This window comes from Capricornis sumatraensis, chromosome 15 (assembly GCF_032405125.1).
Source record: "Capricornis sumatraensis isolate serow.1 chromosome 15, serow.2, whole genome shotgun sequence".
NCBI lineage: Eukaryota > Metazoa > Chordata > Mammalia > Artiodactyla > Bovidae > Capricornis > Capricornis sumatraensis.
This window is the reverse complement of record NC_091083.1, coordinates 85,177,216-85,203,551: the sequence shown is the minus strand read 5'-3', so window position 1 is coordinate 85,203,551 and position 26,336 is coordinate 85,177,216. Positions and strand designations below refer to the sequence as shown.

The following is a 26,336-nucleotide window of genomic DNA, read 5'->3' as shown; positions in this document are numbered from 1 at the left end:
CCATCACTAACCCTATGGCTGCAGTAAGGATCAGAAGGGAAGGAAAACGAAATCACAGAGAGAAGCCATTCGGCACTCTGCCCGACAGACCGCATACACTCAGTGAAAGCTCAGTAAAGTCCTGTCACTGTTATTCTTGGGCTTCCTGGGGGCTCAGTGGTAGAGGATCCCCCCGTCAATGCAGGAGACACAGGAGACCTGGGTCCCATCCCTGGGTCATGAAGAGCCCCTGGAGAAGGCAATGGCAGCCCACCCCAATACTCTTGCCTGGGAAATCCCATGGACGGAGGAGCCTGGCGGGCTACAGCCCATGGGTCACAGAGTCAGACACGGCTGAGCACACGTGCAGTTATCTACTTACCGGGAATTGTGTTCCGGCTGAGTGTAACAGGAAGCCAGGTTCTGTGGCTTGTCCACTTACAGTCTCGAAGTGGCTGCTCAACCTTCTGTTACAACCCCATGTTACACTCTGAGAAAAGGGTAAGTTGCCAGTTGATTTTGCCTCCTTTTAAAGGGCTTTATCATTAACTCCATCTGGCTCCTAAGCCCCAGCCAAGAAGCTGAGAAATGTGGTTAGTTTAGCTGGGGATATCATGACCCCAAACAACCTGGGATCTGCTGGTGAGTAAGAGGGAGGAGATAGTGTCAATTTGATGTCCTGTAGAGTCCAGGAACGGAGAAGGCAATGGCACCCCACTCCAGTACTCTTGCCTGGAAAATCCCATGGACGGAGGAACCTGGTAGGCTGCAGCCCATGGGGTTGCTGAGAGTTGGACACGACTCAGTGACTTCACTTTCACTTCTCACTTTCATGCATTGGAGAAGAAAATGGCAACCCACTCCAGTGTTCTTGCCTGGGGAATCCCAGGGACGGCGGAGCCTGGTCGGCTGCCATCTATGGGGTCGCACAGAGTTGGACACGACTGAAGCAACATAGCAGCAGCAGCAGCAGTAGCGGAATCCAGGAAACAAACTTGTAGCATGGGCTGGTTAAGAGGAACAAACAATTGATGCAAAATTTCTGAAACACGCTCAGCACCGCACAGAAGCTCACCTTTGTCCCTCTCCTTCCGTAACTACTGTACATCCTCCTCTTCCACTTCCGGCTGCAGAGCCTCTTATGATCGCCTTCCCCAGAACCAAGGTACAATAATTACGCAGAGAAGGCCCAAAATCAAGTCAGTATCACTGAAACAGAGCTTACCCTCCATAGCATATTTCTTTTTTTTTAAGTGTGCATTTTTTGCAATAGTAAATCAAAGTGCAGATTTCAATATTACTATTCCAGGGGAAAGGGAGGGGGGAAGAATAAGTTAGGGTTATGGGTCTAACAGATATAAACTACTACGTATAAAACAGAGAAGCAATAAAGATTTACTGTATAGCACAGGGAACTATATTCAATATCTGGTAATGACATCATGGAAAAGAATCTGAAAATATATATATGTATACAACGGAATCACTTTCCCATACACCCAAAACTAACATAGTCTTGTAAATCAACTATACTTCAATTTTAAAGAGAAGAAAATGTCCACCACATGGGAGCTATTACTGTTGCTGTGGTTTCTGGAGTCCAACGGCTCTGACCATCCTCAGACACAAATGCTATTATTCTGCATTGTCATGCGAACACCATGATCAGACAGTGTCTCAAGCTAGTCTTGCTGAGCCCTCTGACTTATGTCCATTGCAATGGGCTGCTCTTTCAACTCCAAAAGCCCAGATGTGAAATCAAGTGGGTGCATTTGTTGATAGGGTCGTGCTCCCAATGGCCGAGCAGGAAGAGTAATTCTGGTCCAGGGACTGCACAAAGCCAGGTAACCTTTCAATCCAGCACAAGCCAGGGTGATGTAAGTGAGCTAATGGAAAGCAAAGCAGGGATTCCTGCAGATCAGGAAGGAGGAATGTCCTCTCTTATTCCAGGCCGTGGGATCCTATACTGAATCCACTTTGAAAGCCCAAACGCTATTTCTCTCCATGTTCTGATAGTGTTGTCTGGTTTTCCAATTAGCCATTAATATAAAGTGATTTTCTGAGTATATACCTCTGGTTGTGGTTTAAAGAGATTAGCAATAAAGCACATCTCTTCACCATGGCTAGAAAACTTATCATGAAAAGGCTTTATTCTCTTTAATTCTAAACAGAAGGTACAAAAATTGTACAAGTATGAAGTTTAAAACAGGCTTTTTAAAAATGCTATTTCACTTACAGATATTTTAGGATTAGGCATAAAGTGTGACTGCTGATTACTGAGCGTTTGCAGACTGAGAAACAGCCCTTGCACACCAGTCTTGCACACCAGCCTCATCAAGGAAGTCAGAAAAGAGAATCTTCCAGTAAAGAAAAAGGAATAGTTCTGCTTCTTAGAGTAAAATCATTTCCAGGAAATTCTGTGTAAGCAAAGTAAGTAAATAAAAGGAAATGTAAATCAGTATTAAGACAAACAAACAAACACCTGTCCATACTCTTGTCTGAAAGCCTCTGGTGGACACTTTTACATCTCGGTATAACTGGGCAGTTTTCACTGGATTGGACCCCAGGCAGTGTGTGGGTATTTCTTCTGGAGCAGTAGGGATCCAGTACCGTCTGTCCTGGAATGAAATTTCTCTCTGTGATTAAAGCTCTGGTCTTCACCAGCATGAATTCAATTTACAGAATTTAATTAGAGAAAGTGGAGAGAAGAGAAAGGAGACTGTTCTAATCAACAATCAATGTTCTCGTCACCACCTCGCACTGCCCAGTAAAAACAGATGACTGTAAAGTGCTCACCAGAATGCTGGACACCCTCTCGAGCTTAAACCACAAACAGCCTCCCATCAGACGGGCATTCAGGTGTCTAACGAAACCGTCCCCACAGCCTGCAACTCCTCACGAAAGCCTTGCACAGCTCTCCAAAAGCAGCCCTGCCTGCTTCCTCACCATCATCGCCCCCAGCTCCACACCTACACTCTTCCCTCCAGAAACGGTGAGCTTCTGCCTTCTCCACGTGGCTTACGCTTTACTCTATCTCCAGGACTTGGCCCGTGCAAGCCCCTTTGCTTGGAAGAGTCATTTCCACAGCAGAGCTCAGTGAAGTGAAGGAGAACACTCTAAAACTTGTGTTCACTTCTGTGTATCTTGAATAAATGAGAAAATTTTTCTAAAATATAACACTGCTCTGTATGAACTGATAATAGAGCACATATATAAAGAACAAGTGTTAAAATCTTAAGAGTCACTTTTTTATTTGGCCACACCACGCAGCATGTGGGGTCTGAGTTCCCCGACCAGGGACTGAACTCACATCCCCTGCAGCAGACGCTCACAGTCACAGCCGCTGGACTGACGGGGAAACCCCAGGAGTGGCTCTTTTAATTGAACGAATTATGTAATCAAAAAAATTTGAAGACTATGGGTCTAAAACACCCTCCGTGTCTCATAATCTGATTTCAACCCAACCCCACCTGAAGCAGGAAGTAGCAGAATGTGGTGCATCAACCATATTCCAACACAGCGAGAGCTGAAAGCAGCAGACCCACGAACTCGGTCCTACCGGTGAACACACTCCACGGCCAAGTGCGCTCCGTGACACGTTTCACGTGACGGTGCCAGCATTCTAAAAAGAAAGCTGTTCACATTCACAGACTGAGAGCGGCAGTGTCACAGAGAACTACACTTCATTTTTTAACTTTATAGTTAAAATTGAAATCTTATGATTTTTAAAAGTGATTATGTTCATATGGTTCAAATTTCCCAATGATTTCAATTGTATTTATTGATGTATTTATTATGGGTTTATTCAGGTGTATTTATTTACTGGTTGATTGACTGTATTTATTGATTAGCTCCTTCCTCTGAGTTTTATATCTCCTGAACCATTCACCTATTTGCAAGGACTCTTACGAAAATGCTACGATGTACACACAAATGCAAACACACAGCCTCATTCCCCTCCCTTCCTACACAAATACAGCATTCTACACACTGGGGATCAATACAGGCTATGATTTGAAAAACACTTTTCAACAGCCAGAAAAAAAAAAAAAATCACCCTGCATTAAAAGCACAGTTTCACTTACTAAGAAAAAACACCTAGGACTTCCTTGGAGGCCAGTGGTTACGGCTCTGTGCTTCCAATGCAGTGGGCGTCAGTTCAACCCTGGTCCGGAAGCGTGGCTCCCACGTGCCGCCTGACACAGCCAGAAAGAAAACAGACCTCAGGGAATAAAACCTATGTACAAAGATGCCCTTTGCGATACTATTTATAATAATCGTAATAAAGGAGATAATAAATTTAAGAATTCCAAACTAACAAAATATTTAACACAGTGGGAAACCATGAAGCCAAAAAAAGAAAGAAATGAAATTGCTCTCTAAGTAATGATGAGGAAAGATTTCCAAATTCATTAAGTAACACAAGCCAAGTACAGAATAAAGTATATAGTACACACACCAAATATGTGGGGGAAAGGAGTACAAAAAATAACATATACGTCTATCTGTATCTGTATATGCTGCTATATGCCTGACATACAGCTGGAAAAATAAAAGCCATGAGAAGCTATACCACTGATGGCCTATTTGGATAATACTGCGGAACAGGATGAAAGCATTTTTGCTGTGTACTATTTTTTAATTTTTAATGCTGGAATTTTATGCCAGGTGAATACCTATAAAATGTTTCATGTAAATAGCATGAAATCATTATAATAATATTAAAACCACAGGTTAAATGAGCACATTTATCGTTAATTTATTTTCCTTCGACTCACCGTTTATCTGTTAGTACCCAGAACTAACCCTTGCACGTGGTAGGCACTCAATAAAAAGGTATTAAATAAATGAATGCACGGACCTACAAATGAATGTACGGTCATTAAACGTTTTAAACGAGAGGAATAATTAGGTCACTGGTGTGTGTGTGTGTTAATCGCTCACCGTGTCCGACTCTTTGTGACCTCATGGACCTTAGACCTCCAGGCTCCCACTGTCCATGGAATTTTCCAGGCAAGAATACTGGCGTGGGGAGCCATTCCCTTCTCCAGGGCATCTTCTCAATCCAGGAATCGAACCCAGGAACCCTGCATGGCAGGCAGATTCTTTACCGTCTGAGCCACTAGGAAGGCCCAGGTCACTGGTGTAATGATTACTAAACAGGCCTCGGTCACTGATGTGGCTTCTGGTAGAGCCACACACGTGCCACAAACAGCCAGAGGCTCAGGGTCACTCACGAGGACAGAACTCACCAGGAAGAACACACTCCTCCTTGATTAGCTTTTCCAGCTTCACAGATGTAAACTGCTTTATCGACAGAATATAATTAATAAAGAGCATAAGCCACAAAAACAAATCCAATGCTCTCTGCCGTCAGCAAGTATAACAAGCAAATTGCATTTCAGAGTATTAGCTGAGGAACTAAAATTTGCTCAAAATTCAGAAACAGATCCTCTTTCCAGTTCTGGAACAAATGAAATCAAAACGGTCATTGAGCTCATTTGGCAGAAGTTCTCAATGGGCTGAAGACAGCATGGCTCACCACTGCAAGTTCAGTCGCTCAGTCGTGTCCGACTCTTTGCGACCCCACGGACTGCAGCACGCCAGGCCTCCCTGTCCATCACCAACTCCTGGTGCTTACTCAAACTCATGTCCATCGCAAAGAGCATATCTAATTTTTCTCTAATTATAATGAAATTCCTAACTGAGCTAAAGAATCTTCAGAGTGTCTGAAGGAAAGAAATCACAAAACACCCTATATATTTTCATGCTAAGGGCAGAAATTTACATGGAAGACTGTGGTTATGACTTTATTACTGAGTTCAAGATTCAGAGCCATGTTCTATAATCAGTGAGCGGAAGACGGTGAAACAAAGAGAATGTCAGCTTCATCTATGGCAGGCTGCTAGATTTCTCGTCTTAAAAACTGGCCTTTATCACTTCACACATTCCTGATAGCAGGATAAACTGCTAAGGATCTTAGGCAAGTTAATTCATAATGTATACTAATGGTCATGCTGCTGCTGCTGCTAAGTCACTTCAGTCGTGTCCAACTCTGTGCGACCCCATAGACGGCAGCCCACCAGGCTCCGCTGTCCCTGGGATTCTCCAGGCAAAAACACTGGAGTGGGTTACCATTTCCTTCTCCAATGCATGAAAGTGAAAAGTGAAAGGGAAGCCGCTCAGTCGTGTCCGACTCTTCGCGACACCATGAACCGCAGCCTACTAGGCTCCTCCGTCCATGGGACTTTCCAGGCAAGAGCACTGGAGTGGGGTGCCATTGCCTTCTCCAATCAATGGTCATAAAAATATTTAAACGCTCTAGCCTCATAATCACATTGATTATTAAGGTATAATCTAAACATGGTCAAAAATGTAAGCCTGAGCATTATTTGAATTAGAAACAAAGTTAAGTTAAGTTAAGACAGTTGTTAACTATCAAGTAGGTTGCGTACCTACTAACAGAGTACTAGAGATGTTAAAGTTATAGTTTGAAAGATTATGTAACCATTTAGGAAAATGTGTATAAACATTTTAAAACATACACAGGCTATGACACTATAAATATATAACAGCTACAACCATGAAAAATTTTAGAAGCATGGGGGGAAATGGAAAGAGATATACTAAAATAGCACCCTTGTTTTGGGGGTGCTGCTGCTGCTGCTGCTGCTAAGTCGCTCAGTCGTGTCCGACTCTGTGCGACCCCACAGATGGCAGCCCAGCAGGCTCCCCTGTCCCTGGGATTCTCCAGGCAAGAACACTGGAGTGGGTTGCCACTGGGGTACTAGGTTTATATAATTTCATTACAGGGAAAACCTAGCAAAACTGAAACAGTACAAAGAGAAAAGATTGATTGCCATCACCGTGGTCTCTCCTGTCTCTTTTGTGTCCCATGTTCAAATTTATATTGAATGAGACGATCTTGGTTATTAAAATTCTTCTGGAGATCCTGTATATGGAGCCCAGCTTTAGACCACTAGCCTATTTTCCTAAAGGAATGAAAAGACTCACAAAGACGCCCAGACGCCCAGCTGCGCTCTCCTGTCATCGGTTTCCAAGTCAATTACGTACATGGCGTCCACTTTGATTTCACTGAAATCCATTTCTCACTCTTTTCCTCATTAGCAGCTTCCACATTTCTTACTTTCAGAGCATCAGGCGAAGCGTCCTGCAAGAAAAGGACCTAAAAGAGGCAGGTTTGCAGGAGCAAAACCCAAAATGTCCAGTGAGTCCTGTTACTGACACCAACGTTCCAAAGACTGGGCCTATGGACCTGCCTTGCAGAGGTTAAGCAGAGAGAGGGTGGTCTGAACTTCCTGAACCTCCTGTCACTAGCAGGGCAACCGTGACTGGATCATACACTCTCTATAAGCCTAAATACTTCACACGCTAGCAAAGTGATGCTCAAAACCCTCCAAGCCAGGCTTCAGCAATACATACGTGAACCATGAACTCCCTGATGTTCAAGCTGGTTTTAGAAAAGGCAGAGGAACCAGAGATCAAACTGCCAACATCCTCTGCATCATGGAAAAAGCAAGAGAGTTCCAGAAAAACATCTATTTCTGCTTTATTGACTATGCCAAAGCCTTTGACTGTGTGGATCACAATAAACTGTGGAAAATTCTGAAAGAGATGGGAATACCAGACCACCTGCCCTGCCTCTTGAGAAACCTGTATGCAGGTCAGGAAGCAACAGTTAGAACTGGACATGGAACAGCGGACTGGTTCCAAACAGGAAAAGGAGTACGTCAAGGCTGTATATTGTCACCCTGCTTATTTAACTTATATTCAGGGTACATCATGAGAAACACTGGGCTGGAAGAAACCCAAGCTGGAATCAAGATTGCCGGGAGAAATACCAATAAGCTCAGATATGCAGATGACACCACCCTTATGGCAGAAAGTGAAGAGGAACTAAAAAGCCTCTTGATGAACGTGAAAGAGGAGAGAGAAAAAGTTGGCTTAAAGCTCAACATTCAGAAAATGAAGATCATGGCATCCAGTCCCATCACTTCATGGGAAATAGATGGGGAAACAGTGGAAACGGTGTCAGACTTTATTTTTCTGGGCTCCAAAATCACTGCAGATGGTGATTACAGCCATGAAATTAAAAGATGCTTACTCCTTGGAAGAAAAGTTATGACCAACCTAGACAGCATATTCAAAAGCAGAGATATTACTTTGCCGACTGAGATCTGTCTAGTCAAGCCTATGGTTTTTCCAGTAGTCATGTATGGATGTGAGAGTTGGACTGTGAAGAAGGCTGAGCACCAAAGAATTGATGCTTTTGAACTGTGGTGTTGGAGAAGACTCTTGAGAGTCCCTTGGACTGCAAGGAAATCCAACCAGTCCATTCTGAAGAAGATCAGCCCTGGGATTTCTTTGGAAGGAATGATGCTAAAGCTGAAGCTCCAGTACTTTGGCCACCTCATGTGAAGAGTTGACTCATTGGAAAAGACTCTGCTGCTGGGAGGGATTGGGGGCAGGAGGAGAAGGGGACGACTGAGGATGAGATGGCTGGATGGCATCACGGACTGGATGGACGTGACTCTGAGTGAACTCTGGGAGATGGTGATGGACAGGGAGGCCTGGCATGCTGCGATTCATGGGGTCACAGAGAGTCGGACACAACTGAGTGACTGAACTGAACTGGACTGATAAGCCTAAATCATTCACCTGTAAAAGGAGGACAAAGATAGTCTATCATAAAAGTTTGAGAATGAATTCAAACCCAGATGTAGCCAGTGTGCTGTGCACTCATCCACGCAGTGTGATGAGCCACAGGGACGGAGGTGGGGGTCTTGTCTGTGTGGCCCTGGTGAATTACTTCAGCTCTCTGTGCCTTGATCTTAGCAACACTAAAGGCCCTTCTACGTTGGCCAGATAGGATGGAGGCGGTGACTCCTCCCACTTAGCATCCATCCCACTAAAACTGGCTCAGCAGCAGTGAAGTGACGCAGCACAAGCTGCACATCCCAGAAGCAGTCTCCGGGAGCGGCGTGCGACTCAGCACTCTCTGGTCCGCACACCACCGGAAGAAACTTCTGGGTGCGCCTGCCTCCGTGTTGGTGTGAATAACAGAACTATCCCGACAGTGGGACCCCAGGTGGAGAAGCTCGAAACCGCTCATTGGCCGTTTCTGCCGTTCTCCACAACTTCGAGCTTCTCTGATCCTGACTTTCCTGAAACTTTAAGCGAACCTAATAAAACGTGCTTTACAGTGTTAGATTCAAAAAGATGATGAACGCAGAAAATCCAACATGGCATTGAAGAATTGTCACTCCCCTTCCAAAGGGAGTACCACCACCATGCTCAGCTGCTCAGTCATGAAAATGCTGTTCCAAGAGGCCGTGAAATGTGCCCAAGCTCGGTGCCAAGTTCGTCCTGCTTTCGTGTCGCTGGGACATGACCTAGAACGTGCATGTCACTGCTCTCACCTTCACTGCTCATTTATAAAATGCGCTCATGAGTCGCAACTCATCCCCCGTATGTGTACACACAGCTTTGCCTAATGCCCCAACTATGATTAAGTGCCCAACTATTATCAAATCATACTGGAACCAGCTATTATTGTTAGGTCAAAATTCACTACATTGATTCATAGAGTTCCTAATCATTTCTATCAATATTTCCACATCTCTACAAATTACAACCAACCACACTGACATGGCAATTAGCTGACTTTATTCTTCCACAGAAAAATCTTTATTTGGCTGGAGGGTCAAAACCTACAAAAATACTATTCAATAGCTTTTGGAAACAAATCTTTACAAAACTAGCTCGAAGGGACATGATTTTTCCTTGCATTCTATTATTATCCTAAACAAAAGATTCGGGCTCCACGATTTACACACTTCCCCAAGAACATGGCTCTGAAAGACTGGACGTAATTTTGCTAGCTAAGACCAAACATTAACACGTGCAAAATGACACAGAACATCGGAAGTGAACGTATTATCAAGATACACTGAAACTCCAAGTCAGCTTGATTTGTTCTGAAAATCTGACCCAATTTCCTTCTCGCCTTTCTCCAAAGGGACCAGAGTCTCTCACTGCTGAAGCTGCCTGCCAAGCTTAAATATTTGAATATAGAGTTCAAATCCCATCTTTCTCTCTTGACAAACTAGAGTTGTTGCTCTTCCCTTGATAAACTTAATATGATATGTAAAATGACCATGTAATCTGTAAAGGTTATGATCGTGAGATGTTGCTGAAACCCTGAGCTCTCAACAGTCCTAATTAAAACATGAACAGTGATCACTAAAGGAGAGTACATTTCATTAGAATTGGGAGGATGTCTTACAATGTTTTTGGCAAAGCCATAATGATTATGCTAGGGTGCAGAAAGTCACATGGCCGAGTCACATGGCTCGGTGGAGGTCGCATGTGATGACTTCACACAGGAATGAACAGGATCTGTGACTCTCCCGTGTTCCAAAGAGATGCATGAGAGGAAAAGTCAGTGATGTTACTGGATGTTGTCTTTCAGGATAAGACAACAGATGAGGATATGCCCTTGCCACGTAGAGAATGAATTCTTAATTCAGAAGTAAAATATGTGCACTAAAAATAAAGTCGTCTTCCAACCACTGCCCTCCAGGTCTGGCCACTGAGGGTCATGATACTATCCTTTTATTGTACTACAAAAGGCACAAATGTGCATCACTAAAAATAAACAAATGGGTAAATAAATTTAAAAGCATAAAATTTAAAAAGCAAATGACCACGCATCTCACTTTACCCACAGCGTCCCACTTCTTAGACGAAAGCACAGCTGCTATACAAGACGTATGACCAGAAGCGATCCCCTCCTTCATTTTTCTATGCTCACACACAAAACCTTATGTGCACACCTCTGTGCCAAAATTTCTCTTTTTTCTGCCACTTGTTTTTTGCACACTTCACAATATATCAAGATAATTTCACATTGTAGATTTCATAGCTTAAAAATACGATTTCTGAGGGATGAGAAGTCATGAAATCACTCTTGGCTTCAGTTACCCTATCAGTAAAACACAGGGATCAAACAAGTTAACACCAACTCTCTTTACACCACGAAGGTCTAATTATCCTAGTCCTTTTCTCCTCCCTCTGGTTTCAAAGCCTGAACTGATATTATTCTTTTTTTCTATGTTGTTCCTTAAATTTAACATAATCTTCCCTTGCCTGCTTCTCTCGTTCGGAGAATAGTAAGATACATCCTTCTAAAGACACTGACAGTCTCCCTGCTAGTCATTTCCTCAACTAATATGCCAATGTCTTTCTCCATTTGAACCTTTACAAGAGAAGATGAAAATGTGCTAATTTCTAACTCCATATGCCTAATGCCCAACTCAAGTCATGATTACAAATTCTCCAGAATGCATGACCTTAACTGGCAGAGAGTTGACCCATTCTTTGAGTTAATATTAGAGAAATTAGTCTAACAAAATTATCCTTTTCATCTTTGAAAGACCCAGCTTCATCTGTCTCTGAAAAAGAAACTACAAAGGTAAACGCCAGTAAAACGTCGAAACTGCTTCACAGGCTTTATCTTGTATCCATCTCTCTCAAACGGATTCCACTTCAGAAATTTCCTTCTGTTTGATAAAGAAGTTTCTCAGTCCCGTGTGTAAAGCTGTCAGTCTCATTAAAGGTAGTCCAGTAGCCCGGGGAAGCGTACTTCTTTCTAAATCTTTAATCGATCGCGAAACATCTGCCAGTCAGCATATCTCCTGCAACTCCATTCATGCTACAAATGTTCTCCGGAAATTCACAGTTGCCCAGTGAAAGTGACAGTTTTGAAGAAAAATCGAATTTTCTCCTCTCCTTCAGTGGGCTACCTGACGGCCAGATGCCCGTCCAGGATTAAAGTGGAATCAAACCCACAGACAAAGCATCTTCCTTCCCTCCGGCTACAAGTTACAATCGGGATTCTCCTTTTATAATGGTGTAAACAGGTGGAAATGGCAACCCGCTCCACTATTCTTGCCTGGAAAATCCTATGGACAGAGGAGCCTGGTAGACTACAGTCCATGGGGTCGCAAGAGTCAGACATGACTTAGCGACTAAACCACCACCAAACAGGTACTCAGGAGAAAGAGCTGTAATCAGGCCTTCCAGGCAGTAAAGGATAATATGCATACAGTTCTTGCCGACTGTTTATTTGGAGCTTCTTCCTTTCAGAGAAAACCACGGTTGGGATTAATAATTTACCGAGTCCAAACGCAGGGTAACGAACCAGAGGCAGTATTTTCCTAATTCATTCATTAGATGAGTCTGTTGAAAAGATTGGCGCATTTTAACAACATAAGAAATGAAATAAGCCATCAAACTTCCATTTTATGAAAAGTGAACTAAAGAACCATTTTGGTGTTGAGAACACTGGGTGAAATACAGGCAGAAGCCATGGGCCAGCAAGTCAAGCCACACACACTCTTGCCAAGGTCTTGGCTCCCTCTTTGGGAGACTGGGCTGTAGGCTTGCAACTGAAAATTGAGTTTACTAGCAGGAAGCAGATTCTAAGGAGATGTCATCCAGAAAGTCTCCTGGGAGGGCTCTGGAAGCCACATCAGGTGCAGGGCAGCTGTGAGGTTCTGTCCACTGTGCCCCATGGAGACCCCCACCCCCACCCCAGGAGCTGGTCACCTGCAGAGCTGGAAAATTCTGAAAGAGATGGGAATACCAGACCACCTGACCTGCCTCTTCAGAAATCTGTATGCAGGTCAGGAAGCAATAGTTAGAACTGGACATGGAACAACAGACTGGTTCCAGATAGGAAAAGGAGTGCGTCAAGGCTGTATATTGTTACCTTGCTTATTTAACTTCTATGCAGAGTATATCATGAGAAATGCTGGGCTGGAAGAAGCACAAGCTGGAATCAAGATTGCCGGGAGAAATATCAATAAGTTCAGATATGCAGATGACACCACCCTTATGGCAGAAAGTGAAGAGGAGCTAAAAAGCCTCTTGATGAAAGTGAAAGAGGAAAGTGAAAAAGTTGGCTTAAAGCTCAACATTCAGAAAACGAAGATCATGGCATTTGGTCCCATCACTTCATGGGAAATAGATGGGGAAACAGTGGAAACAGTGTCAGACTTTATTTTGGGGGCTCCAAAATCACTGCAGATGGTGATTGCAGCCATGAAATTAAAAGACGCTTACTCCTTGGAAGAAAAGTTATGACCAACCTAGACAACATATTCAAAAGCAGAGACATTACTTTGCCGACTAAGGTCCGTCTAGTCAAGGCTATGGTTTTTCCTGTGGTCATGTATGGATGTGAGAGTTGGACTGTGAAGACGGCTGAGCGCCGAAGAATTGATGCTTTTGAACTGTGGTGTTGGAGAAGACTCTTGAGAGTCCCTTGGACTGCAAGGAGATCCAACCAGTCCATTCTGAAGGAGATCAGCCCTGGGATTACTTTGGAAGGAATGATGCTCAAGCTGAAACTCCAGTGCTCTGGCCACCTCATGCAAAGAGTTGACTCATTGGAAAAGACTCTGATGCTGGGAGGGATTGGGGGCAGGAGGAGAAGAGGGCGACAGAGGATGAGATGGCTGAATGGCATCACAGACTTGAGGGACATGAGTGTGAGTGAACTCCGGGAGTTGGTGATGGACAGGGAGGCCTGGCGTGCTGCGATTCATGGGGTCGCGAAGAGTCGGACATGACTGAGCGACTGAACTGAACTGAACTGAACTGAACAGCCAAATAAGTAAATATTGATAAAGTGAAAGTCACTTAGTCATGTCTGACTCTTTGTGACCCCATGGACTATGCAGTCCATGGAATTCTCTAGGCCAGAATACTGGAGTGGGTAGCCTTTCCCTTCTCCAGGGGGTCTTCCCAAGCCAGGAATCAAACTGGGGTCTCCTGCACTGCAGGCAGATTCTTTACCTGCTGAGCTACCAGGGAAGCCCAAGTGAATACTGGAAATCCAAAAACATTTCAGAAAAGTGCTCCAGCATAAGTTAAACGAGCAAAGATAGAGTAACAGTACTAAACAACATGAACCCAAACGTGCAAAGCAAATTACACACACACACAGACACAAGCATTTTTATATATGCCTATACACATAAATATCTCCATACAAACACCCAAGAATCCGCCTAGAATTGCCTGGAAATGGAGACAAGTCTGGAGTAGGAGAGGACTTTCCTCTTCATTCGATCCTTTTTTGCTTTTTCAATTTTTTGACCATGTACATATAGTGTAAAATACTAGTAAATTAAAAAGAACTGATACAGGCAAAAGCCATCTTTTGTTGTAGGTAAAGAGGATCTATTTCTTTCTTTCTTTTTCTTTTTTTGGTGAGAAATTCAACATTGCGAATCCAAAGCAAATCATAAATTCAGAAAGTTTTCAAGTCGTCTGTTCCGGTTCTGTGGTCTGACCCAGCGCAGAGCAGCGCAGGGCCGCCCCAAGTTTTCTCTGCTCTTTTCCACTCAGGAGGCCGACAGGAGGGCACTGTGGAGGCCAAGCTGGGACTAGGTGGGATGTGGAGTGTGCTCGGGCAGGCTCTCCGCGTCCACGGCCACACCTCTGGCTCCGGGGCAGGGAGGCAGGTCAGACCGTGGCACCTCCATCTTTGCTGCAGTGGAAGCTGGGGCGAGAGAAGTTCAGCGACACGCGTTAGTCACAGCAGATGGCCAGCAGCAGGACGGGGGAACCAGGCCACCCTTATTCCAGCCGGGCTGCCCGTCTCCACGTTTGTCCTGAGCTGAGGACTGCAGCGTGGATGCTGCAGCAGGGCTACCTACAAACACCACTCAACAGAATGTTACAAAACTCTTGGGATTTCTTGGGATTTCTGAGTATGCATACTCATGAGAGGCTAGGCTTTCTGTACGGTTCATAACTGAATATGCAAAATGTTATTTCAGGGTTTTATTCATTGAATTTAATGCTCATTGAGCGCCGACTGTGGGCCAAGACCTTATTCTATTATCCCTCCTCCCAGCCGGACGCAGTTAAAGACTGAGCGAGTTGATAAAAATATTAGTTACTATACCCATTTGATTCAATAAACATAACTATTCCCCACTATATGTTGATCAAATTTTCAGCTTTATCATTTCAACTTTAGAATAAAAACAATTTCAAAAAAGCAAAAGTGGGAAGAATCAGTCTACCCTACTTCAAGACACAGTGTAGCTTCACATGTAGACACATGTTGACACGTCAAGGCACAATGGAGACACACAGAGCAGTGGGATAAACAGAGGCCTAGGAGCAGATAACGTAAATGAGCTCAGTGGAAAATAGACAGCGTTTGAACAAGTGGTCCTGGACCAACTGGACATCCATGGGCAGAAAACGAACCTTCACATAAAATGCACACTGTATATAAAAATTGACTCAAAATGGACCACAGTCTTAAATGTAAAAGGTAAAACTATAAAATATTTAGGGAAAAAAGTAGGAAAAAATAGTTGGGATCTTGGGCTGGGCAAAGCATTAGTATGAAAAGAAAAAAAAAATGATTAATTGGAATTCATCAACTTAGAAACGTCTGCCCTGTGCTAGACCTTGTTAAGAGGATAAGAATGATAAGCTACATAGTGAGTAAGAGAAAATATTTGCAAACCACATGTCTGAAAAGGATTAATATCAAGAATATACAAAGAACTCTCAAAACTCAACAGTTAAAAAACAACCCAAATAGAAAATGGGCAAAAGACATGAATAGGCATTTTTTCCCAAAATGTGAGTATAGCTGACAAACTGGAACGTGAAAAAATGCTCAGCATCACAAGGAGGGATCACACGTGAGAACGTCTATGCCGAGGCTCCCACCAAAAACTGGAGCAACCCCAAACGCTGCAAGGATGCAGAGACTGGATCACCCCTGTGTTGCTGCTGTGAATGTAGAGTGTGAAACAGTTTGGTGGTTTCCTATAAATATAAACATGCAACTGCAAATACACACAGCAATTGTGCTCCTGGGGCATTTTCCTAGAGGGACGAAAATTTACATTCACACAAAAACCCTAGCCCAAATATTCACATCAACCTATTTATAAGAGCCTAAAATGGAAAACACCCTCCAGATATCCCTCAGTATTTGAACAGCTAAACAAACTATGGCACGTCCATACCCTGGACTACAGCTTAGCAGTAAAAAGGAGAAAGGAATGGCATCCAATCCCATCATTTCATGGCAAATAGATGGGGAAACGATGGAACCAGTGACAGACTTTATTTTCTTGGGCTCCAAAATCACTGCAGATGGTGACTGCAGCCATGAAATTAAAAGACACTTGCTCCTTGGAAGAAAAGCTATGACCAACCTAGACAATGTACTAAAAAGCAGGGACATTAATTGGTCGACAAAGGTCCCTGTAGTGAAAGCTATGGTTTTTGCAGTCATCATGTATGCATGTGAGAGCTGGACTAGAAAGAAGGCAAAGCACCAAGGAACTGTTGCTTTTAAACTGTGGTGTTAGAGAAGACTCTTGAGAGTCCCTTGGGCATCAAGGAGATCAAAACAGTCAATCGTAAAGGAAATCAACCCTGAATATTCATTCGAAGGACTGATGTTGAAATGGAAGCTCCAATACGTTGGCCACCTAACGCAACGAGCCACTGAGAAAAAACCCGAATGCTCGGAAAGACTGAAGGCAGGAGGAGAAGGGGACGACAGAGGGTGGACATGGGTTTGGGTGAGCTGCAGGAGGTGGTGAAGGACAGGCAAGCCTGCAGTGCTGCAGTCCATGGGTTCGAAGAGCATGACTGAGCAACTGAACACCAACCCTCCACACCCACAGAACCCACGACAGCCACCGCAATTCCAGAGGGTCACACTGAGTTTAAAAGAACTCCACGACATTCCATACTGCATGGTCCCACTGGTATAGTATTTGTGAAATGATGAATGATAAAACCACAGAAACAGAAAAAGGGCTTCAGGGCTGTGGGGCGGGGGTGGGGGCAATGAAGCGGCAGCTTTAAAAGACAATGGGGAGGCCTGTGCTGTGGGCGGAGGCTCCATGCCTTGATGGTATCAGTCAGTTCAGGTCAGTTCAGTCACTCAGACCTGTCCGACTCTTTGCGACCCCAGGTATACCAGTATCCTGACTGTGATGCTGGAGATTCAAAAAGCGTCACCCCTGGGAGAGCCTGAGGGAAGGGCGTGGCTGTCCCTGCGTCTTTTCCTGCACCCCCTCTGAACCTATGATTATGGAAAAGCTAACATTTAACTCTTTTTTAAGCTGCACCTCGATTTAGCTGCAGCACACAGGACCTCAGTCTTCACTGCAGCAAGCACGGTCTCCAGCTGCAGCCCGGGAACACGTCCTGGGGCACGTGGGATCTAGTTGCCTGACCAGGGCTGGAACCCGGGCCCCCTGCCGTGGAAGCTTGGAGTCTGAGCCACTGGAGCACCAATAAAGTTCCCAAAACTCTAATTTTAAAAAATGAGATAGTGGTGCTTCACCGTTTTGGAAATCTGCAGGGTGGGAGGTGAGCGGTTTGGGGACACAAAAGTCCAGATTCCTCTAAGAATCTCATAAAAGCTACGAAGCATCACCTGAGGAAATCATTTGCACCCTATCCGTAACACACCACACACAGCTAACACTTACATTCTCTGAGACCCGGGGCACGGACAGAGACTTAGAACACTCGTAAAATAAACACAGCCTGCCGACTGCTCTGAAAAACCTCATCCAAAATGCAGGCATCTGCATTCTAGAAAGAAGCTATTTTAACTTCCACGTCCACATATGTCTGTGGCATTTCTAAACTATTAATTTTGAAATTCACAGGAACAGGGCGTGTGCAGAATGGAGGCAGGCTAGTCTCTTCCTGGCTTAGAGTCCCTGAAGATTTGATTCCCACCCAGTCAGAGCCAAATTCCTAGAGTAACAGGAAAATCAAATTTCCCCTCCCTCGTTTCATGAAAATGAAACAAAGAAAGACCTGAAGATACCTTTTCACTTCAATATTTGACCTGTTGCTCAAACGAATTCTTCCCTAACTAGAGTGAATATATTAATCTCATGTTAATAACACCAGCCCCAGAATTCCCCACAAATGTTGACCACATCTGTCTTATCTAGGGTAGTGTTCCCTAAGCTTCTCAAAATGAGTATGTTAAAATAAATGAAAGCAAATATACCCCGAATGAAAACTGAATTCTTAAAATACCAAAGATAATCCACAAAACTGCTTAAAAAATAAATCTTTCTAGTCATCTCATGAATATTATTAAAAAATACATTGGCAGATGTGGGGGAAATGATCACGTCCATAATTTGGTTTATGTCTACATACAAAATCACTAAATTGGCCATTCTCTGCTTAAATCAGTTTTGGGGCTGATGATTAAAGGCTGACTTTATGCATAATTAATTACACCATCCACAAGGACGATCAAATAAAGATACTAAAATACCAGCTGGAAAGAACTTCCGACATGAAACCAGTGAAGCGGATTCAGATGGGGCTGAAACACTAAGTATTCTTGCGTGTGTGTGCACGTGCGTGCATGGTCGCGTCCGACTCTTTGCAGCCCCGTGGACTGCAGCCCGCCAGGCTCCTCTGTCCATGGGATTTCCCAGCAAGAGCACTGGAGAGGGTTGCTATTCCCTTCTCCAGGGGATCTTCCCGACCCGGGGATGGAACCTGGGTCTCCTGCTCTGCAGGCGGATTCTTCACCACTGGTGCCACCTGGGAAGCCAAATAGTCTTAGGTGAGAGTCTGACCATAAATTTCACTACAGGAAGCCAGCCTCCAAGTCTCTTCTCCTTGAGGAAGGAAAAGGGTGCTTCATGGATCTTACTGAATGATTACATGTGCTTGTGTGCACACATGTGTACACACACTCACGCACTGAGGGCAGGACTTCCCTGGTGGCTCAGCGGTAGACTTTGCCCACCAGGGCAGGAGACACGGGTCCTATTTCTGGGTCAGGAAGACCCCCTGGAGGAGGACATGGCAACCCACTCCAGCATTCCTGCCTGGAGAATCCCACAGACAGAGGAGCCTGGGGGCTACAGTCCAGGGGTCGCAGAGTCGGACACGACTGAGCGACCGTACTCATGGCGTGTGGTTAATTTATTCCATTCCTATGATTTCAGTGTTAGTAAGCAATATAACTTAATGCGCAGATTCCTGATCATCTCTGCATCCCAAAACCCTAAATGAAAAATGAAACGTCTCTGGCAGACTGGGTCAAGTGAAATTAAGAAACGAAAGGGATGAGAAAATAGTTCCGCCTAAAATTTGGCCATTAATTAACCAACTTTTCAAATCTATTCTGCCAGCACCGCCCCCCAGCCCCCGCTCCCAAAAAAAGATCCTCAAATTAACAGAGTTTTGCTCTTGTCTGCTGAGCTTGCTCAAACCAAACTTGCATACAGATGAGTTTCTCTGCTCCTGACACTTCCGCCATGTATCCAAGGATCAGGAAAGAGTCTACGATGGCCAATACCCCTGGCCATGACCTAGCACCAGTGGTTGTACAGTAACTGCTTCACAGACGTTACACCTGTTCTCCTAACTAAAGAGTGAGCTCTCTGAGGATGAGGGCTGTGGCAGTAGAAGAGGTGTGACAGCACCACGCAAGCATCATCACCCTCCAACAGCACGGGTGGTGAGAGGGAGAGCGGTGATAAGCACTGGGAGGGTTTCCGCTGCGTCAGGCACCGTGTTAAGCCTTTCATGAGGATCTTCTATTAGGCGGACATTATGAGCCTCCCTATTTTTACAGGAGACTGAGGCTTCTTAACATTAAGTATCTCACCAAAACTCACATAAACAGTTGCTGAATTGGGATTTTAACAGTCTCATGTCAAAGCCCATGCTCTTAAACCAGGAGACAGTAATGGATTCATTCATTCATTCAATAAATCTTCATCAAGCGCTTCTCCATGCTGGAAACTGCTCCAGGCACTTGGGGGTTCAGCTATAACTGATGGTTTCATTCATTCATCCAATACTTTTTTTAAGTATTTCTTCCTGCTGGCACTGGGGTCCAGCTATAATGATGCATTCACTCATTCATTCACACAATAAACCTTCATCAAGAGCGTCCCCATGCTGGAAACTGTTCCAGGCACTGGGGTTCAGCTATAATGAAGAGAGAGACGTCCCAGCCCTCACACAGTTCCACACGCTATCTGGGAGACACAGGCAATCAACAGGTAAAACCTACAGACAAATCAGCAGGTAAGTGGATGCTAAGTCTAGAGAGAAAAAATGGAAGGGATACAGGGAGAGAAGGAGGGAAGAGATAAGACAGGAGGGCTGGAAGGTTTCGATGAGAAGGCGGCACTTGCAGAAAGGTTGAAGGAGGTGAGGAGACGGCCAGGAGGCGATAACCTGGTGGAACCATATTCCAGGCGGAGGGAAGAGCAAGAGCCAACATTCTGCGTCAGCACAGGACCTGGGAGCCGGCGGCAGGCCGCCACTCTGGATCGCAGGGAAAGGCTCTGGTGGTCTGAGCAGTGAGGGAGATAAACCAGGAGGGTATGACAGTATCTGGGGGCTTGGGCCAGGGTGGTAGTGGCAGATGGTGTGAGAGGTCATGGGACTCTAGCTATACTTCCCAAACAAAGCTTACAGCATTCTGTGATGGACTGGCCGTGGCGGTGAGAGGTGAGGGGAGGAGCGAGACCAGAGACGGTGAGAGGTGAGGGGAGGAGCGAGACCAGAGGCGAAGCTTCGATCCTTCGCTGCTTGCTTGTCTGACTGCTTGACTGATTTTCACCCGGGCGACCAAAGTACCGGGACCTACAGTGCTGTATGCGGGTCAGGAAGCAACGGTTAGAACAGACTGGTTCCAAACAGGAAAAGGAGTACGTCAAGGCTGTAAATTGTCACCCTGCTTATTTCACTTCTATGCAGAGTACATCATGAGAAACGCTGGGCTGGAGGAAGCACAAGCTGGAATCAAGATTGCTGGAAGAAATATCAATAACCTCAGATATGCAGGTGACACCACCCTTATGGCAGAAAGTGAAGAGGAGTTAAAAAGCCTCTTGATGAAAGTGAAAGAGGAGAGTGAAAAAGTTGGCTTAAAGCTCAACATTCAGAAAACGAAGATCATGGCATCTGGTCCCATCACTTCATGGGAAATAGACGGGGAAACAGTGGAAACAGTGTCAAACTTTATTTTTTGGGGCTCCAAAATCACCGCAGATGGTGACTGTAGCCATGAAATTAAAAGACACTTACTCCTTGGAAGAAAAGTTATGACCAACCTAGATAGTATATTCAAAAGCAGAGACATTACTTTGCCGACTAAGGTCCGTCTAGTCAAGGCTATGGTTTTTCCAGGGGTCATGTATGGATGTGAGAGTTGGACTGTGAAGAAGGCTGAGCACCGAAGAATTGATGCTTTTGAACTGTGATGTTGGAGAAGACTCTTGAGAGTCCCTTGGACTGCAAGGAGATCCAACCAGTCCATTCTGAAGATCAACCCTGGGATTTCTTTGGAAGGAATGATGCTGAAGCTGAATCTCCAGTACTTTGGCCACCTCATGCGAAGAGTTGACTCATTGGAAAAGACTCTGATGCTGGGAGGGATTGGGGGCAGGAGGAGAAGGAGATGACAGATGATGAGATGGCTGGATGGCCACTGACTCAATGGACGTGAGTCTGAGTGAACTCCGGGAGTTGGTGATGGACAGGGAGGCCTGGCGTGCTGCGATTCATGGGGTCGCAAAGAGTCGGACACGACTGAGTGACTGAACGGAACTGAACTGACAGTAGCTGAGATACAGACTCCAGGAGAAGCCGGCTAGGATGAAAAAATGGGCTGTTGGATATATTAAGTCTGAGACTAGCAGCCGATCAGATGAAGATGTGGGCTTGATGGGAGAAGAGCACAGAGATCCTGTTTAGAGGCAAACGGGGACTTCCCTGACGCAGCGGCTAACCCACCCTCCCGCCCAGGGACTTCCTGGTGGTCCAGGGACTAAGACTCCACCCGCCCGATGCGAGGCACCTGATTCCTGGTCAGGGAACTAGATCCCACAGGCTGCAACTAAGACTCGGCACAGCCAAATAAGTAAATAAATGTTAAAAAGTAAATAAAACCAAGTAGTCAATGGGAACCGCATGGAGATAAAGTCAGCAGGTCTGAGACTCGCCGGGTGGACACGTCCCGGCAATTACTGCCTGGGAATCCCCTCCACTGCGAGGGGAGAGGCCGAGTGGAGCAGTCGTGCGATGCCATCTGCGCCCCACGGCAGGCTGCTGCCGCGGTTCAGTCGCCCAGGCGCGCCCGGCTCTCTGCGGCCCCGTGGACTGCAGCACACCAGCCTCCCCGTCTTTCATGACTCCCAGAGTGTGCTCAAACTCAGGGCCATTGCTAATGATGTGCAAGTCACCTGATTCACCACACCTCTAAAAACGCAGGTTTAATGCCTTTAGTGGATTTGCCAAACAACTATGGACAGACCCCGCCCCCCCCACCCCCCGCCATCCCCCAAAGCAGTGCCATCAAGGCTCCTGAACAAATGCAGCCCCAGGGCCCAACTGGACAGCTCCATGAACCAACGGAGATGAGGCTGGAGAATAAAGACCTGAAGATACAGAGGCTTCTTCTGAGGTAAACGAGGTGCATTTCTAAGCTTTTCGATGTTTATAGAAAAAAGCAAGACTACAAATATTTGACTGCTTAACCACTTAAACGGCTTAGTATCTCAACTAAAGGTGACCACTTACCGAGGCCCATCTGAACAGGGATGGTCTTAGAATGTCTCATGCCTTGTTGAAAAATCACTTAAATGTATTATATTTGTGTATGTGTGTGTGTGTGTGCCTTGCATACTGTGTTTTTGTGGGGATAACTACAAGTGTGTGTGAGGGCAGGGCTTCCCAGGTGGCGCTAGTGGTAAAGAACCCGCCTCCCAGTGCAGGAGACATAAGAGCCACGGGTTCAGTCCCTGAGTGGGGAAGATCCCCTGGAGGCGGGGCTGGCAACCCACTCCAGGATTCTTGCCTGGAGAATCCCATGGACAGAGGAGCCTGACAGGATACGGTCCACAGCGTCGCAGAGTCGGACACGACTCACAGACTCGGCACACACCAAGTGAGGACAAGGAACTCAATAATAGTCGGCCTGTGACTGTGACATGAGCCCCTTGCAGACGGCGCCGCATGTTTGCAGTGTATATTTTCTTGGTCCCTCGTGAGAAATAAATCAGTATTAAATAACAACAACAAAAATATCACAAATCACTTAATGTACTGTATTTGTAAAAACTGCATCCAATGAAAACTGCATAAATATATACGCCTTTGGACACTTCTAGGTAGAAAGATAAGGAAATCAATAATTCCTATATCCTTCCACCAACCCTAACTCATCTCTAATTATACCAAAGAAATGAGGCAATCAGAACCAAAGCTGTATGCTTTCAGTGCATTTTCATAGATATTATCTTATCTGAAGTTCACAGCATCGTTAAACACCATCCACTGTATAGATAAGAAAACTGAGGCCAAGAGAAGTCAAGGGTCACAAAGCTAACAAGTAACAGAAGGAGAGTTTGTCTCTTTTCTTCTTTTTCCAAATCTGCAGGGGCATTCCTAGGTACAACAGCTGCTCACCATGAAATGTTGTTTTCTTGTTTAATTATAAACTCTCCTAAACATGGTTCTAATCCTCAGACACTTGTCTGGATTCCATTAATAAAGCCACCGTGCCATACTGGTTCTTCAAGAGGCTTATGAATCGCAAAGTCAGGCGTTCACTTAGTTCAATCCATGTTCAGCTTGCACGAACTGAGCACCTGCAGTGTACTAACGGAAAGTCCTACTACTCTCGAGACTTACACATGCTGCTTGCTGTTCTCAGCTATCTTCTGCCTCGATCAGCTCCACTAACATTTCTTTCTTTAGACTGAAGGTCCCTGTGCCATTTTCCCAATGCATTCTTCTTGACGCCTCCATTAAAACTGTAGCTTGCAGTGGTTCCAACAGCCTCCTCAGCTTCTAATCATAAATCATACTATTTAGAACACTTTTTAAAATTGACTGGTGATAAAACCAAACTGAACAAATAAAACTAGATTTTGATTATTTTTGACCTTTTCTCTCCATGAACAATCATTCAATAAATATTCCAAAATCTATTTGGGTATTAACACCGACACAGTGAATAAATCCTAACAAAGTACACTTCTGTTGGCATCCAAAACACTCTAGCATATAAAGTAAACGCAAAGTAAACTACCCTTCGTTTCCTTCATATACCTGTCCAAAAGCACTGGCACACACATGGGACTATGCTGTATCAGTAGTAATATTACAGGAAAAAGTCTCAATTACTATAAACTAGAAAGTTATGGCAACTAGTTTCTCAAATAAATCACCATGTGTCACAATGTGGCATAAACTGATCCTTATGCATAATTCACATTTTGCACATTAATAATTCACATCCTCTTTCTATTGGAGTGCTCTCTAGCACAGGATGGATATCTCATCCATTTCCTCAACTGACACGATGGGGTAAATCTGAAATTAGAATGGTGTTTTCAAATGCTCCTTGTAACACTGTAACACTTGGCTGGCCCACTAGGTTATGAAAAATATAAAGTTCCTATTATTTCTGACCCTTTGTATGAGAGTCATTAGGTTAAGTACCCTAACAAAAGCTGTTCCTGTTGATCAGAATGTCTGCATAGCAGGGAAAGAAAACCAAGGAAACTTACAGTTGATAGGGACTGCTTAGTTCTCTTACACTGCTCCCTAATTATATATTTGTATATTCACAATTATACACGACATAGTTGCTAAAAAATGGTAACCAGCAGGGAAAGAAAGGAAGAAAATAAAGGAAAAAAAGAGAGGGAGAAAAGGGAGAAGGAAGAAGGAAAGCAAAGGGCCGGAACAAATCAGGTAAGAGCCTTTAATAGTTGTGGATATTTCCCACCAGCAGGCTTTCCTGTCTAGCTGTTCAACACGGTGAGATTTCAATTTCCAGTAAAATTATCTAATGCATTAACAAGTCCAAAGATCAAATAAGAGAACAGTGCCAATGACATATATTTGTGGAGAAAGATGTTTACGTTGTCCCTGTGGCCATTACTGATATTACCATTTCTGACATTAGCAAAGTAAACTCTTCTCCCCCCAACTCCCTCGCCCCAAAGAACACAACGAAAAAAAAGCAGCAACAGCGCCTGACACAAAGCAAAGAGAAATGAGGCGGTTTGAAATTAAAAAAAAACAAAAAAATCATTCCAGTATCCTCTTCCTCCCTCAAGAATTCCTTAGCCATCCTCACTCAAGCCCGAAGAGAAGCAGAGTAAGTTCTCTCTGAAGTTCGCCAATGAAGAGCAAAGGGGAGAAGGGCCACAGAGCGGGAGTTTTAAAGGAGACCCATCCCTGGGCCAACACCCGTCCACCCAGTGCCCTCCGGCTCAGCCGCCCTTCCTTTCAGCACATAGTTGGAGAGAGAGCGCCAGCTCCGCGCCAGGTGCTCGCTGCGCCCTAAACAGCCAGCCTTCCGCTGGGCATCCGGCGTGTACTCCAGCAGCACATCCCCTGCCCAGGCTCAGGACGCGGACCTCTACCCACGGCGCCTTCGCCAGCTCCTGGGCCGGGTCATGTCCACGGCCCGGAGTTCCGAAAAGAGCCTTTCTCTTGGCAGAAGCGTCTCTCCGGGGTCGGGGGGTCACCGACCCGCTTCGCACCCAGAGCGGCCGCCCTTCCTCGCGGGGCCGATCCGTCCCCCACCCGCGCTGGAGCGAAGCTGGCGGCGGGTGCGGGCACCGGGACACCCGGCAGGCTCGGCGCCCCCGCCCGGGTTCCTCGGCGCCGACTCCCATGGCTACCGAGAAATATTTATTTCCATTCGATGGGCTCCAGAGGCTACCGAGGCGGACACGCGGCCACGGACGGAAAGCCAAGTCACCCGGAGACAAAGATCGACCCGCGACACACCGAGAGCGGCTCCAGCGGCTGCCCCGGCGGCGCTCCAGCCGGGAAGGCGCGGCGCAGCGCGCCGGGGACCCCCAGGGACGCTGGCCGGGGGTCGGGACCCTGAACCCGCGCCGGGGGGGCGGGAGGAAGGGTCCACACTCACCCCCAGGCGGCGGCTCCGGATCCTCACGTAGCCTTGCTTCACGATGTCATTGAAACCGGAGGCCATCCCGGGCGGCCGGCGAGCCCCCCGCGCCCAGCGCGCGCCCCAAGTGGCCTCGGGTCAGCACGGGGCTCTGGGCTGGGCCTGGGGAGACAGCGCAGACCGAGCGGCGGCGGCTCCGCGCGGCGTCAGGAGGCGCGCATCGCTTGCCAGTCCGCGAGCCTGGAAGGGGGCGGCCGGCTAGCAGCCACTTCGGGGAGCGCGGGGAGCCGGCGCGGCTGGGGCGCCCGCGTCAGCTGACTCATCGGCCGGCCCGCTCGGAGGAGGG

At 45.7% G+C, this 26,336-nt stretch overlaps 1 protein-coding gene across 1 annotated transcript in view; it reads right to left on the bottom strand.

The window, feature by feature from the left end:
• DOK5 (docking protein 5) overlaps positions 1-26,135 on the bottom strand; it is a 146,150-nt gene extending 120,015 nt beyond the window's left edge. The window contains exon 1 of the mRNA XM_068987372.1: positions 26,009-26,135. Within this exon, the coding sequence (XP_068843473.1) occupies positions 26,009-26,074 (66 nt within the window). The 5' untranslated portion in view covers positions 26,075-26,135. The remainder of the gene's footprint in view (positions 1-26,008) is intronic.
• Positions 26,136-26,336: the final 201 nt, after the last annotated feature.